The 15,868-nt window shown below is 34.6% G+C and overlaps 1 protein-coding gene across 1 annotated transcript in view; it reads left to right on the forward strand.

Moving 5' to 3' along the window:
• LOC140446754 (putative inorganic phosphate cotransporter) overlaps positions 1 to 15,583 on the forward strand; it is a 64,952-nt gene extending 49,369 nt beyond the window's left edge. Inside the window, exons 8-9 of the mRNA XM_072539346.1 lie at positions 9,208 to 9,331; positions 15,470 to 15,583. Of these exons, the coding sequence (XP_072395447.1) occupies positions 9,208 to 9,331; positions 15,470 to 15,528 (183 nt within the window). The 3' untranslated portion in view covers positions 15,529 to 15,583. The remainder of the gene's footprint in view (positions 1 to 9,207; positions 9,332 to 15,469) is intronic.
• The last annotated feature ends 285 nt before the right edge of the window (positions 15,584 to 15,868 follow it).

Genomic DNA, 15,868 nt, shown 5'->3' on the forward strand with positions numbered 1-15,868 from the left:
TTCAAGTATAAAAGAAAAAAATCAAACGGAAAAAATATCCAACGCAAACGAAAAATAAAGATAGCCGACTGGAGTTCTTTCTCAAAAATTATTGAAAATAACATATACAAAATAAATGTTTTAAAGGATACAAATACAATAGCAATACTACTTAACGAAATAATAATAACAACAGCTGAATTTTCAATAGGGTAAACAAAGCATAGTAAAAAATTCAAACCCGTACCTTGGTGAAATGATGAATGTGCCGAAGTATTACAAAACCGCAAATCTACTTTTAATAGCTAGGAGCGAAAAAAACCACAGCAAATGTAACTAAATACAAAAAACATAGAGCAAAAGCAAGATATACTACAAACAAAAGTAAAAAAAGAGTCATGGAAGAGGTTTGTCGGAAGCATAAACAGAAACAAAACACCATCATCAATATGGAAGAAGATACAAAGTATCTAAGGAAACAAAACTAACCATGTCATTAACCTTTAACTGGTGACGTGCCGTTAAAATGACGTATCGCAACTGCGCGTTAATTCGGGATTTCCACTTACTCTAAATTTGTACGGTCGACACTCTCAGTACCTTTCAGTTACATCGAAAGTACATACAGAAATTTGTTGCGTTTTCGAGAAATATATTTTTAATTACCACGTGTAGAAAATCACAATTCGTCAAATTGACGGCACATCACAATTCACGTAACTATTTCAATAAATTGTGCAATATAAAAATGGCCAGTTCACGCAAGAGAATAAAAGTGAGTGATACATATTTTAGTAATATTGCATTACAATGGTATAACCAATATGACAGTGACCTTGATAGTTCTGATGATAGCATATTGGATGAAACTGTTATACCTAGTGAGCACGAAACAGATAATGAAAATGCGATAACGAGAGCAGTGAAGTTTTGTTACCTTCTGAAGAAACAAGTACTACACCTGAAAGCGAGGATGAAGATAATAACGATAAAAAATATTTTTATGGTAAAAATAGATTCAAGTGGTCAAGCGTTCCTCCAACAAAAAATGTACGGACTGCTGTACATAACATAATCAAGATTCCCACTGCAATTCGTTTACCCGAAAATAATCGTGAGAACATATTTGAAAGTTTATTATCTGAAATTATAATTACTATAATACTAGAGTGGGCCAATAATAAATTATCTACTCTACGGAGCAAGTATGCAAATGATAACAGGTCGGAAATAGCTGATGTAGACACAGTTGAGTTTAGAGCTTTCTTAGGATTGCTGTTATTCATCAATATTTAAATCGAATCACGAAGATGTTGACTCATTCTTTGCTACAGACGGAACTGGCCTAAATACCTTCTGTTCGGTAATGTCGAAGAAAAGATTCATGACCATTTTAAACGCCCTGAGATTTGACAATCCTTTTACACGCGATGAAAGAAAGAAGACTGATCCATGTGCTGCTATTTCTGATGTTTTTTACATCTTCATACAGAACTGTCAGGAGCTATACTCTATTAGTATACTGGATGCATCAATGAAATGCTTATTGTATTTAGAGGAAGATGTAAATTTAAGATCTACATGCCTCAAAAGCCAGCAAAATATGGAATTAAAGTAATGTGTCTAAGTGATGCCCGAACCAGTTCTTTGTTTATTGCCTAAATATATGGAGGAAAAAATACCGATGGAGTAGGCCTGGATGAACAAGAAAGAAAACTAGATGTTCCAACTTAATCTGTTCTCCGATTATTCAAGCCTATTTATAAGACAAACAGGAACATTACCGCCGATAACTGGTTTTCCTCTATAGAACTAGTGGATATCCTAAAGATGAAAGATTTGACATACGTAGGTCCGTTAAAAAAAAATAAAAAAGAAATTCCACCGACGTTCCTTCCAATGGTTTCCAAAAGAGTTTACGAATCTCTTTATGGATTTACTAAAGAACTAACGCTTTCTTCTCGTGTGTCAAAGTGAAACAAGCCGGTTATACTTGTTTCGTCGATGCACCACAGTGAAAGTATTGACGGTAATTCTGTAAAGCCTGAAATTTTTGCATTTTATAACGCGACAAAGGTTGGAGTAGATGCTCTAGATGAAAAATGCAGCAAATATTCGAGCCGTATACGTAGATGGCCAATGTCAATATCAATGTCAATATTTTACAGAGTTGTCGACATAGCTTCTACAAATGCATATATTGTGTATTGTTCGGCAAATTCTGAAGAGGAAATAACTCGATTCCAATTTATCAAAAGTTTAGCACATGATTTATTAACATCACTGCTTACCAGAAGACTAGCCAACACACGAATTCCTAGAGAAATTCGAATGAATATTAATAGGATACTCCAGGTTCCAGTTCGGGTTGTCGAAACAGTAAACTAGAAGTTGCCAAATAGAAAAACCTGCCTTATCTGTCCGCCAAGGCTAAAAAAAGAACTGCTTATGCATGTGTTGAATGCAAAAGACCAACTTGTTTGGACTGTTTAAAAAAATTGTAATACTTATTACAGTCTACACTAAGTATCGTATGCTTTTATTAATTTATTCTATACCTATTTTTGCCTAAGTTTACCCATTGCATTTTTCTAAGTAAAGCAAAGAAGTGGTTTATTTTGTTAATAAGCGTGGTAAATGACCTATCCTTTTGAATTGTTTGTAATGAAATTTATTGTTTATTTAAAAAATTGCATGTAGAATTGCATACATTTACAGTACAATTACATAGTAATATGCAAAACAAATGTGTTTATGAACAGACCTATTGGTAAATTTTACTTTTACTTTCAGTCTTTATTTTAAACAAACTGGTATATCTACTAGTCGATGTTCACTTAAACTGTGACTTGTGTGTGTAGTCTCTCATATAAGAACGAGAAACAAGTGTTGTTCTGATGATTCCCTGAAGTTGGCACCAACGACCTTTTTCGACGCCTCAGTCACAATCTTCACACAACGTTCCACAGCTTGCCTCTAGCATGGAAACTTATCAAATTTCCATTTACAAACATTTTCAGATGTTATCATTGAATAAATTTCTTTATTAGTTGATCTTCGCAGTAGGGGTGGGGACGATAACTGACATGTGCCCCAGTCTATTATCTCTGTGTAGTCAATTTCACTGAAAATAAGTTTTGGAGTAACAAAGTTCCTAGGTCTTGTTGTTGTGTTTCTCGCTTTTATTACTCTTCTTAGAGCTAGTTCTTGGATATGCTTTCTATCATCTACAAGTATGCTTAGAAGCAAAGTTTCAGGATGAGCAAAAAATGAATTTCTCTCTATGACGGGATCAACAACTTGCAGGAGATTTTCAGGTAAAAATCTTAAAGATTGTATTGCCTGGAGCACGTGCTTCGGGTCATGTGTAAAATATTTACTTATCTTTACATTGAACCAGACAGGCATGTAAGACTTCATAATAAACGAAACTAAAATTTTATGTTCATGAGTAGGTATTGGATCACCAAAAGACTTGGACCGGATGTTTTACCATCAAGAACTTGAAATAAGTGACGAAAAGGCAGTTCATTAAAGTGCAAAAGACACACTACCCATTGCAATGGTCTAATTCAAATGCCCTTCAAGTAGGCGAATAATACCCGTTTTCCAGCCTGTGTTTGTTACTGTGCCATCACAGTCAATAACAATCCAATTCATCCAAGGAAATGTCAAGTGTAGACAAATGAGAAACAATACAGTTAGCGATTTCACTATCTGAACCTGAATAGTGTGAGGCATGTAAAATATATATTGAACTCGGTTCTTAAATTAGTGAGTAGTATTCTTCTTTCTTGATTCCTCGATATTGTTTAGACTAAACCTAATCAACGACAAGTGTTTTATCTTTCCTGCCATCAAAATAAAGTCCCTTCAGTGGCAGGTGTAAACTTAAACATTAAACTTTATCTTGTTTCCTGCGTTTACGTTTTTTTTTCATCTAAATTTGTTTTTATCTATAACATATGAACTATCAGCTTCTGAAATCACACCAACGTCTTTCAAAATACTCGATGCGGAGATTTTGCAGGAGACTCATAGTTATCATCTTCATCACTTACATATCCATTAAGTTCTTCGGTTGAGTCACTGTTTGTGTTTGGTGTCACATTTGATTTTGAGCACGAAGGTGGCGATACATCAAGAGCAAATATTGGTTGAGTGTTTTTTAGCCTAGTTATTCTTCTTTTCTTTCGTTGGACTAGTTTCGGTGTCTGTTTAATGTCCACACTTCCAATCTTACCCAGCCCATACTTCCTTTGTAAGTATACAAATCTAAGTTCCAACGGGGGGAGTTTTTTGGACTTCTCCCAAGTGAATTCACATATCAAAGTACATGAGCATCAGTCAGGAGTCTTGTGGCAACTGCATTGCACGACAATATTGCACTTGCAATACAAAACATCAACGATTTCAGCCAATTTTTCTTTTAATTCTGAAAGTTTTCCTTTGAACAATTGCTTGTCTTTGTCACGGTTAAAAGATTTTCGTAGTTTGTAGTAATTGTCATAAAAAATATTTATTAGTTCAACAATTCTGTACTCTGACACACTAGGTAAGGAAGCTTTTTCAAATACTGCTTTGACTTTATTAGCTACGCTAGCAGAAACTTTAGAAAAACTAACACATTTGTTGTTAGATTTCAACGCTAACTTAAAAAGTTGTTCAAAACAGCATTTTAAAAGATCTTCGTGGGTCGGAAGCTTTTTTGGAGGCGAGTCTTTTGGATGACCAAATATGGGATACTCAAATGTCTGACGTGTTATCTTTCTGGAAGATTCCATTACACAAATCCTTTACATAAAACTTGCACTTGCCAAATGCACTTTACACTACACGCTTACTCGAAACGGCGTGGCAGACTGGCAGTCTGGAAGGATGGTATGATGTGTGTGAGAGAATAGCAAGGGATTCTGGGTAAGTCGGAGTGGGAGGGGAGCGAACTTCATCCACACAGCGTCTTGTCTTTGGCTGCTGTGAAACTAAACAAACTGCAAGGACCACCGATTTGTAATATTGCAATTCAGTAGTTCTTTATTTAAGTCTTGTGTCTGGAACATGAAAAGTAGGGCCGTTAAATTGGTTTTATGTTATCAAAAGCGTAGTATTTTCAAAGAAGAAAATAGCAAAAAAACGATATTTGTTAATATTTCATGGACGATGCGCGACCGGAATATGTCAATATATCTTTTTTTCTTTGCTTTATTTTAATCCTGACCCCTCAAGGAAAGATATACGCGGTATAGCGAAACGGGATAAAATATTTTTGTGTTTTTAAAAAATTTAAAAAACAACCAATTTTTTTAAACTTTACGATTAATTCGCGACCGGAAGATATCAACCAATTTAAAAAATTATTTTTGCAATTTAAAACTCTATCCTAGTAGCGACTTTTTTGCGGTAAAGCAACACGAAATATAAAAAAAACAGGTTTTTTCAGCCCACCCTAATATTAATCTCAACTTATTGAATAACGATATAAGCTACCTGTAAAAAATTTTACAATAAAAAGCTAGTTTTTTAAGATGAAAATATAAAGATTTTAAAGCCACCGATTTCGTATCTACCTACACAAGGTTTAAGATATTATAAAATCTGCAATATTACTTCCTATAATGAATTACATATGGTGATGATATCTTAGTACATCGTAACTTATAGTATGACCTCATCGCCGTTTAATTAAAATTTGAATCTAACAATCTTAAACTATACAAAGAAAATAAATCTTTTAATAATATAACCTTAGACAACAACATAATTAACTACATATCACTTATTTATTGCTGTCTTTCTATTGGTTTATACTGTCCAATATAGGAATCATACATCAAATTGCATAAGTAATTGTTTGCATTTGCTTTCATGTATGTCACAATATTATGGAGTCGCACAACATTTTTTTTAAATCTGTACCCCACAATGAAAGTGTACCATGTCCAAAATATATTTTTTTCAATCTATGATCTATCATCTAGTAAATTTCAAGCAATTAAAGCACGAAATTTAAATAGTGATTTGTCAAAAATTCATTACCTACTTTTTTGGTTTTGGACATAATACAATTTTGTATTAACCCTCGGTCGGTCGCATCCGTTTCAAAATGATACAAGCTCGCCAATTTTCAATGCTACTATTGAACCCTAAAATAAGGAGAACCCACCTTCATAGTACCTTCCTAGACCGGTTTGGTCTACCGCTCAGTCGTATTCGTAACGTATTATTGATTGATTGTGTTTACATACAAGCGTATATAATCATATTGATACATTGCGACATAATATGTAGGTGTTGTTTTTCTTTGGTCGTATTTTAGGCTATTTTCGGCCTACTTATTATAGGTAAGTGGTATTTTATATTTTTATTTTCAGTATAATAGCTGCAAAGCGGATTTACAACCCTAATAATCCGAATGATGTAGAATATTTTTGAAAATTTATGTTGGAAGAGGAAGAAAGTAAAGATGCCCCTAACCAAGTGGAAGATTTCGAGGATGAACCAGACACAGATGCGGAATATCAGCCAACGGATGAAAGAGTTGGTAATTCTGATAATGAAGAGAGTGGGACAGAGGAAGAACTAGATTTACACGACAATTTATTTTACTTTGAAAAAGATAAAACCACTAGATGGATGAAAACACATCTCTCAGGAGTAACACATGACGAAGCACGACTAGCTAAGTTACATATAGAATGTTGTAGTCAGATATTTTATGATAAACTGCTACAAACAATAGTCAAGTTCACAAACCAGTACATTCATCTTGAAGTAAGGGATGGCTTTGACCGACAACGTGATGCAACTGACACGGACATGACAGAACTCAAGGCCTTCATAGGCTATTTATATCTAACAGGAACTTTGCACGCCAACAAAAGGATGTTAGAGGATCTCTGGGGTACAGATGGACACGGCGTGGAAATATTTCGAGTGGTTATGAGTCTCAGAAGGTTCAAGTTTCTTATGAGATGCCTGCGTTTCGATGACCGCATCACAAGACCTGAAAGAAAAGCTATTGACAACATTGCGCAGATTCGTGAACTGTTCGACGATATTGTTCATAATTGTAAACATAGCTATTCACTAGGACAGTATGTGACTATTGACGAAAAACTGGAGGCTCTTAGGAGACGTTGCAGGTTCAAATAATATATCCCTTCACAGCCATCCCAATATGTAGTAAGAATTTATACTATGTATGATGCAGTTACTTTTTATAGTTATAGCCTGGAAATATATGCTGTAAAGCAACCTCAGGGACTCTATGAACAAAGTAGTAAATCATGTCGTTAGAAGATTGGCACAACCTTTTTATGGAACAGGGCGCAATATATCCGCAGATAATTGGTTTAAAATGTGCAACTTGTTACCGAATTAAAAAGTAATAGACTGTTGTATGTTGGCACCATCGGATATTAAATCACGAACTAGAAATCCGAAAATTTCTAATTGACGAAACCAAAATCCAGATTTTTGCTTTAATCTGTGCCTTCTAAGAATTGCAAGGCAAACAGACGTTGATAAAGGTGTAATTAGAGAAATTGGGGAATCTCAAATTGCATTCCACAACATATCTCCTTAACTAAGCAAAAATACTTGGCGAATTGGTTTCTCGTATACATATAGAGTATATCGAAATAAAAAGAAAGACAGTTAAGATTTGATTTCACATATAGTGCCTCTTTATATTCGCTTATACGTATTTCTTCCTAAAAGGAATCTTCGGAGCGACTATTCACAGAAGCTCTGAACGTGAAAACAATATTTCCTGACATAAATACATGGATCACGAATGTGTTTTCTTCATTAATTAAAAATTATGAACCAGCGTGCATGTACAATTGTGAGAAAACTGAGGACAAAGCGGTCGGCGGAAAAGTTCCAAAGAACTGATTGAGGATTACGTGTTGTCCTAATTCCGATAACAGCCATACATTGCCACTTTTTACTATTTGTACCCCAAAAAGATGCAAAAAATTTTCCACTTTTACCCCCAGGCTTTTTGCTAAAACCCCCCTCATAGGGGGTTAAAACGGAAAAAATCGATTTACTAAAAATCAGTACGTCGGTAGACGTACTGATTTCTACTGATATCAGTAGAAAAACATTCGAGATAGAAACTGTAGACGAGATAATTTTGAACAAAATTGTTTATTAGCACTTTCTTTTCTCACATTAAAATTTTTATGGTTAGATACCAATATTTAATACTTATAACATGACATTTTGATTTAAAGGTTTGGCAACAAATATGAAGCATTTGAAATATGACGAAAAAACGCAGAATTTAAACTTTTTTATTACAAACGAACACACGTCACAGAAAATGGCTCAAGAAAATAGTTTTGAGCGGAATGTGTAGCATAAGTTGAGTACTTTAAAAAAACGTACTAGTCTAATTAAAAAAGAAGCAGTTTTAAACTTTAAGATTGTTAAGATTTTATGTTACATATGTTACAAAACTAAAATTTTATGTTATAAGTTTTGAAGATTAGGCTCTAGTAATGGAAACTCTATAGCGACCGGCCCATGAAAGTGATAAATTGTATTGGTCTCGTTAGAATCATAAAAAATGACAAAAATAGCGCCAAGTTTATTTATTTAATATTTTTATAAAAACTGAGTTAACCTGCGAGAAAATACAAAAATTTCATATGAAAGTAGCGCTCTTTTCCTTTAAAACGCATCCTGATTTTTGTCGGGATATTCTAATCAAAAGATATCGCATTGTTACCGTAGAGTTAATACAAATTTTATTAAACATTCATTACGCGCGCGTAACTGACACTTAAAATCGTCGATCCCTTCAAGCGTTGTTTGTGAGAGAACGGTTCCACATAAAAAGTGCTTATTTATATCTTTTTTTCAAAATTGTATTTTACTATATTTTGCTACGGTATTTATTCAAAATATTATTTTATAAATCGTACATATTCTTGGTAAATCGATTTTTTCCGTTTTCACCTACGAGAGGGAAAGTTAAGGGGAAGCTGGGGGGCAATAGTGGTAAACTTTTTTGCATATTTTTTGGCTTCCTAAAATTAACATTCTCGACAAAATTTAGCTTGTTGGTATGCTTTTTAGAGGTTCACTAGAATTTTCGTCTCTGACGACTGGAGCATTACCCCTTTATCGTAATTTGTTTTATAAAACATACTTTTAAATATTTGAAAAAAAATTTAAGTGCTATATTTAATAAAACTTACAGTTTAAAACCACTTTTAGGAAGATCCTAGTCAATGGAAGATTGTTTTTTACACGGCGGCGGCTATAAATGTTGTGGCAGGAATTATCTTTGCAATATTTGGATCTGGTAAAGTTCAGTCCTGGGACAGCATTGTCTCAAGAGGTATGTATTTTTATTTTTCTTGTAATGTAGTTTGGAAAATTTGGTAGCTCTGAAACTAGAGCTAATTAAATTGTAATAATAGTAATAGTACAGATCATGCAAAAAAAATAACCACATTACCGCACTACTCAGGAGGAAATAATTCCTATCGTAAACTATCTCTATAAGGAAGATAAAATATGCACCTGAATATGGAAAATTCAACAGTATTACGTCGTACTATTGACTGATATCAGGAAAGATGCTCTCCACTAAACTCTCCTACAATAATTTAAAAAGAGGTGTATAATTGCAAATGAGATTGATTTGTGTGATTAAGCAGCAATCAGGGTTGAGTTTCATTTCTTTGGATATCTCAAGGTCTTCTGAAAAGTTCATAGTTACGGTGACCATATGTACTTATTTAAGTAGGACAGTACTTATTTTTTAATATTGTCCTAATGTATTTTAAACCCTTTCTAAGGACACGTGAATGTACTTATTTTTTCTAAAAGAAGGAATATTTTTATCTTTTACTATTTTTAAACAATTATCTTAGACTCTGTTCTCAGTTAATTCTCTTTGGCACTTTTACCTAAATTTTGGCCACTATACAACGTTGCATCTGAACAAGCATTCAAATAATAAGAAAGAAGGGATACTTGCATACCACACCATTAGGCATATGCACAGTTTTAGATCATTAGATTGTACTTCCAAATTGATTTCCCATTTATTTGAGTCTAAATTTTGTTCTGGTCGAACCAAAATAAAGCCATCGGCGAAAATATTTTGGGCAGAGAATCACAATTACGGCTAGAGGTTGTTATACAGAAAACAAATTTTCTTAGCATCATTATTATTTCTTTAAATTACAAGAATACAAAACTAGTATCTTTACTAGTAAGATACTTTGACAGCAAAACCGGCATTCAATCAAAATTATTATAGTTAGTGGATTTACCAGGTGAGACATCCGATCAATTACATAATTATGTATTAAATATTTTACAAAAATATTGTTAACAAGATTGATGGACTAACAGCAGATAACACAAACACAAATTTTCGTGACATGAAAAGACAGGGAACTAATAATTTATTCACTAAATTGAGTAATTTTTGCGGGAGACCTTTAATCGGTATTGGATGTGTTGCTCACATATTCAACAATTGTATTCAACGTGCTACTCATGTTTTATAAATTGATATCGAAGTAATAACAGTGAAAATTTATAAGCAAATCTATATTTACACTGAGTTGATAAAATAAAGTTTTAAACAGTCTGAAAAATAAAATTTTATTGTTTTTGTAAGAGCACAATTATATAGAATCCACTACTTTCTATATAATTTTCAAATATATGATTTTATAATTTAATTAGATTAATCTTTATTAGAAAGGCCAATAAGAGAAACAGTCTCTTTTGTAATAGGAAAAAATGAAAAATTACAAGAAAAACGATACATAATGAAAACATGAGGGATTGAAGCCACGTCCTTCATTATCATTTTCGTTACAATTTCTTACTTTTCCCATAAAAATGCCTATACCTTACAAGATATTTTAAGCTTCTCTTATTATTATTAAACTTACCTGCACACATATGCAAAAAATAAAAAAAAACTTAGCAGTTTCGTGCACGCGGTAGAAAAACTAACTACCTCAACTGTACTGCTGAACTAAAGTTTTCACAGCTTTTAATACCTGAGGAACTTTTATAATTAATTAAAATATCAGTTAATAATAATAATAATAATAAAAAAAATAAAAAATAAAAAATAACCTGTGGGAGTTTTTTGTCAGTTCTTCTATCAGGCGCGGCCCCCTGCGAATGGGGGATACTCTCTGGGTATTCTTAGAACCGATACCCAGAGGGTAGCAGGCATACCTGCCGTGGAACAAAAACTGACACCTGGCAGTAGGTATAAAATGCACACCCATGAAAATGGAGTTTAATAATTTATGTTTAGGGTCGCTGCCTGGGGATCGCCAGGGCACGTCTGGAGCCGGCGCTGGACGTGACAGCATGCGGGACGTCGGTGGCAGGGTGTTGAGGAGGCGGGCCCCTGTCATACAATGAAGCAGTCATACACTCAAGCGCGACAACCGAGGCAGCGCATGAAATGGACTGTGTCTATTAATGAAAACATTTTGCGTTTCTATTACAAGGTGACGAACCTCGGTCGAGAAACGATCGGCTATCGACAACAACTGTATGCCGAATTTTGCAGGGAGTACCCAGAGATTCAAGTATCTGAACAGCGAATAGCAGATCAATACCGGGTAATTATAAGAAATAATCTTATCCCAGAGGCTAGACGCGATACTATCAGAAGCGAAGTCGAACGGGAGATTCATAACCAAGAGCTAGTTGTGGATCAAGTCCATAATCAAATCCCAAATGAGCAGATTCCTGAGCCCATCATACAAGAAACTCAACCTGTTAACACGCAGCAGGACAACAACGAGTTGCACGATAGCCTGGTAAGAGAAATGGCACGTGCCGTACAAGAGTTTAATGGTACAAACCCACTTAGCAGACCACCGCTACCAAAAATAAACTCTTGTAAGAAACTAGGTGCGCTGTTACAAATTATGAACACTGAAGTCCTACCCAATTATATCGTGGAAGCCCATACATTAGAATATTTGCATATGCTGATTTATTGTGCAGCAACAGCAATTGCTAATGTTATGGGCATTAAGATCAGAACACGGCGGGGAATTAATATCGGAAGGACTGAAAACAGAATTGCACCCTGGGAAAAAAGACTGCTGAGTAAAATTGAATTATTGCGCAGGGATATTGGACAAATTACAGAATACATCCGAGGAGTAAGAAGTCGAAAAGTAATTAAAAGAACTGAAGAAATAATTCTGAACACTCCAAGACACTCACAACATGATCCAGAGAACAACACAGCTCAACACTGCCTGGACACATTAAAACAAAAACTCTCCGTTTATTCAGGTCGCCTAAGGAGATACAAAGTTAGTAACAACCGTAAATGCGACAATATACTTTTTGAGAATGCAGAGAAGGCTTTCTATAGAAAACTTAATTCCACAGTAGAAAATGTAAATAAATCCTACCCAAGCCAAGAAGAAATTCATGAGTTTTGGGGAAACCAACTTTCGACGCCAGCTACTCATAACAACAATGCTGGATGGATTGAACAAACGACGAACAACTGTCAACACTACAGTAATATTCCTTATAAACCTTTCACCACTGAAGAAGTCTCGAACATTATCAAAGAGCTTCATAACTGGAAATCTCCTGGACCAGACGGAGTTCAAAACTTCTGGCTAAAGAAGTTTTGGAGTGTTAATGAGCTTTTAACAGCATTTATTAATAATATTATTTCTAATTCACAGGAAATACCATCATTTCTTACTCAGGGAACCACTTATCTAATACCGAAGGATCAAAGTAACACCCAAGATCCAGCAAAGTACCGCCCAATTACTTGTCTTCCAACTTTGTACAAATTGGTCACATCCTGTGTGGCCCGGCGTATTTACCAACATTGTGCTCTGAACAATATCATAGAGCCTCAACAGAAAGGATGCGCTAAGGGGTCCATGGGCTGCAAGGAACAACTTATTATCGACTCAGTCATTTCTAACCAGGCATACAACAAAAAAAGAAACCTTTTTACTGCCTTCATTGACTACAAGAAGGCTTTTGATTCAGTGGGTCGCATTGATGGCTTATAGATATATTGAAAATATATAAAGTCGATGATAATCTCGTGACCTTTTTGAAGCATATAATGGCAGAGTGGAAGACTAAAATTCACCTTCAAATACCGGGTGAAATTAATATCGAAACTGAAGATATCCCTATTAACCGGGGGCTTTTCCAGGGGGACTCGTTAAGTCCACTTTGGTTTTGCCTAGCAATGAACCCACTATCTCAGCTGCTGAACTCTACTGACTCAGGTTTTAGCATCAAAAATAACAACACTGTTGTAGCGAAGCTTAATCATCTGTTGTATATGGATGATTTAAAATTAATGGCTTCCACTCGAAACCACCTAGATGAGATGCTAAAAACTGTAGAAAATTTCTCAAATGATATCAGTATGAATTTTGGACTAGACAAGTGCCGTATACTAAACATAGTCAGAGGAAAGGTTCAGCCGAGAGGTTTCGATATGCAAGATGGCCAAAACATCGAGGCAATGGGTGAAAATGATATGTACAAATATCTCGGAGTAAAACAAGCGCGGAAAATTGACCATAAACAAATGAAAACCGAACTAACTTCGGAGTTCGTGCGAAGAGTAAGACAACTAAATCGGTCATATCTTAACAGTAAAAATTTGTTTAAGGCATTAAATACGTACGCCTGTTCCGCGCTGAGCTACTCATTTGGTATTATAAAGTGGTCAAAAACGGATATAGAGGGTCTTCAGCGGAAAGTAAGAACACTTCTCACAAAGGCGCAAAAACATCATCCACGTAGTGCAGTAGAGAGAACAACATTACCGCGGTATCAAGGGGGAAGAGGACTTATGGATATAGGTGAGCAATTGGATAAACAAATTGCTAATTTAAGAACTTATTTTCAGGTACAGGCTGAGACATCTACTTTACATCGAGCAATTTGCGCAGTAGATGATACGACGCCGCTTAAACTGAGGGAACAAGAAATGCGCATAAACCACCTGACTAAGCAAGACAAAATGCGCGCCTGGATGAGTAAACCTCTGCATGGGCGACATCTTAATGAGATCAGCCAAGAATATGTCGACAATACAGCGTCGAACTATTGGTTGACATCAGGAAAGATGTTTCCCGAGACTGAGGGTTTCCTACTTGCCATTCAGGATCAGGTTATTCCAACTAAAAATTACCTGAAATATATTGTTAAAGATCCTCAAGTCCAAAATGACAAATGCCGATATGGATGCCAAGCCCAAGAAACTGTCCAACATTTTACCGGTGGCTGCCAGGCATTTGTCGGTACTGATTATAAAGACCGTCATGACTCAGTAGAAAAGATTATCCACCAAGAACTAGCTGACAAACTGGGACTTCTCCAAACCGACCATCTTCCTTATTATCAATACGTCCCTGATAGAATGCTTGAAAATGACAACTACAAGTTATACTGGGACCGCACTGTGCTTACAGACCAACCAGTGGCCCATAATAGACCCGATCTCATACTAGTTAATAAAATTACTAAGCAAACAACACTTATTGATGTGGCGATACCCAACACCAATAATTTACGTGTTAAATACAACGAAAAGATCGCCAAGTACAGAGATCTAGAAATACAAATCAGGAGACAATGGAGAATGGAAAGTACCCAGACGATACCTATTATTCTTTCTACCACTGGAGTCATCCCGAAGAGCCTCCTAGAAAACATAAAAAAGCTGGGTCTAAATGAACATCTATATAAGATTATGCAGAAAGCTGTGTTACTTTCGACGTCCAGATGCGTACGAAAATTTTTGGGAGATACACCGACATACCAAGTCACCTAGGACTCGATAACATGGAAAGAGTCCCACCAGAGCTCAATCCTTTTGATACCGTAGGTATCTGGGATGAGTGAATTTTCCCCTTAGAGGGAGTGTGAGCCGTATGGCTAAATCTGGAAAAAAATAAAAAGTAAGTAATAATCGCTTAATGACCTACAGATATCAAATTGTAGATATTTCGAATTATTACTAAGAATGAAATTATAGATAGTCTCATTCTTCATTGAAAAATCGTAAAAGCGATTTTGAAAATGTTTATTGTGCCGTCATTAAAAACGTAAATATATTGAGGGATTTACGATAGTAAATTTGTCGAGAATAATAGACCTATTGTTAAACTAAAATCACAGACAATAAAGATAAAGATGAATAGGAAAACCTTTGTAGTTCCTCTAGGTAGAAATATCGTAAATATTTTCAATTAAAAATGCATAGACTTTAAACGACTAACAGGGCAAGGCTCAGGTAAATTAGATAAAAGATGCAAATAAATGCCCAAACTGTTAAACAATGCAAATTTTACTAATTCACAAAAATAATGCAAAAAATGCTATAAAATGGCATTTTTTGCATAAGTAAGTTGCATATTATCCGCCCTTTACTTATTACCAATGGTAGGTAAACCTTGTTACATACGTAATTTTTTTGTTGCAGATAAAATCAGAACACAAGAAAACGTAGAAGATGTTTCAAATCAAGAATTGTTAACTTGATTTATTTATTATTTATATTTATTTAAATAAAATTAATTTTCGATTTTGTTGTAAAGTTTGTTGTTTGTTTATTTTTATTTTGTTGTGATTATAAGAAAGATTAAAATTATTGATCTCTTAAAAACTTATGATTAGTGATTTATTTTACAATAAATAATTTGTTTAAAAAATAAAAAAAGTAAATGCTTAAAACGTATTTACCCATAACTGAATTTTGTTAATTGTATATGTTTAAAATACAATTACACTACTACTGCTGGTATTTCAATTTGTGTAATTAATTTTACTAAATGGAAAATAATTCAATTCCTAGAAATGCTATCCAGTAATTGGTATTTAA

The sequence above is a fragment of the Diabrotica undecimpunctata genome, chromosome 7 (genome assembly GCF_040954645.1).
Source record: "Diabrotica undecimpunctata isolate CICGRU chromosome 7, icDiaUnde3, whole genome shotgun sequence".
NCBI classification, from domain to species: domain Eukaryota; kingdom Metazoa; phylum Arthropoda; class Insecta; order Coleoptera; family Chrysomelidae; genus Diabrotica; species Diabrotica undecimpunctata.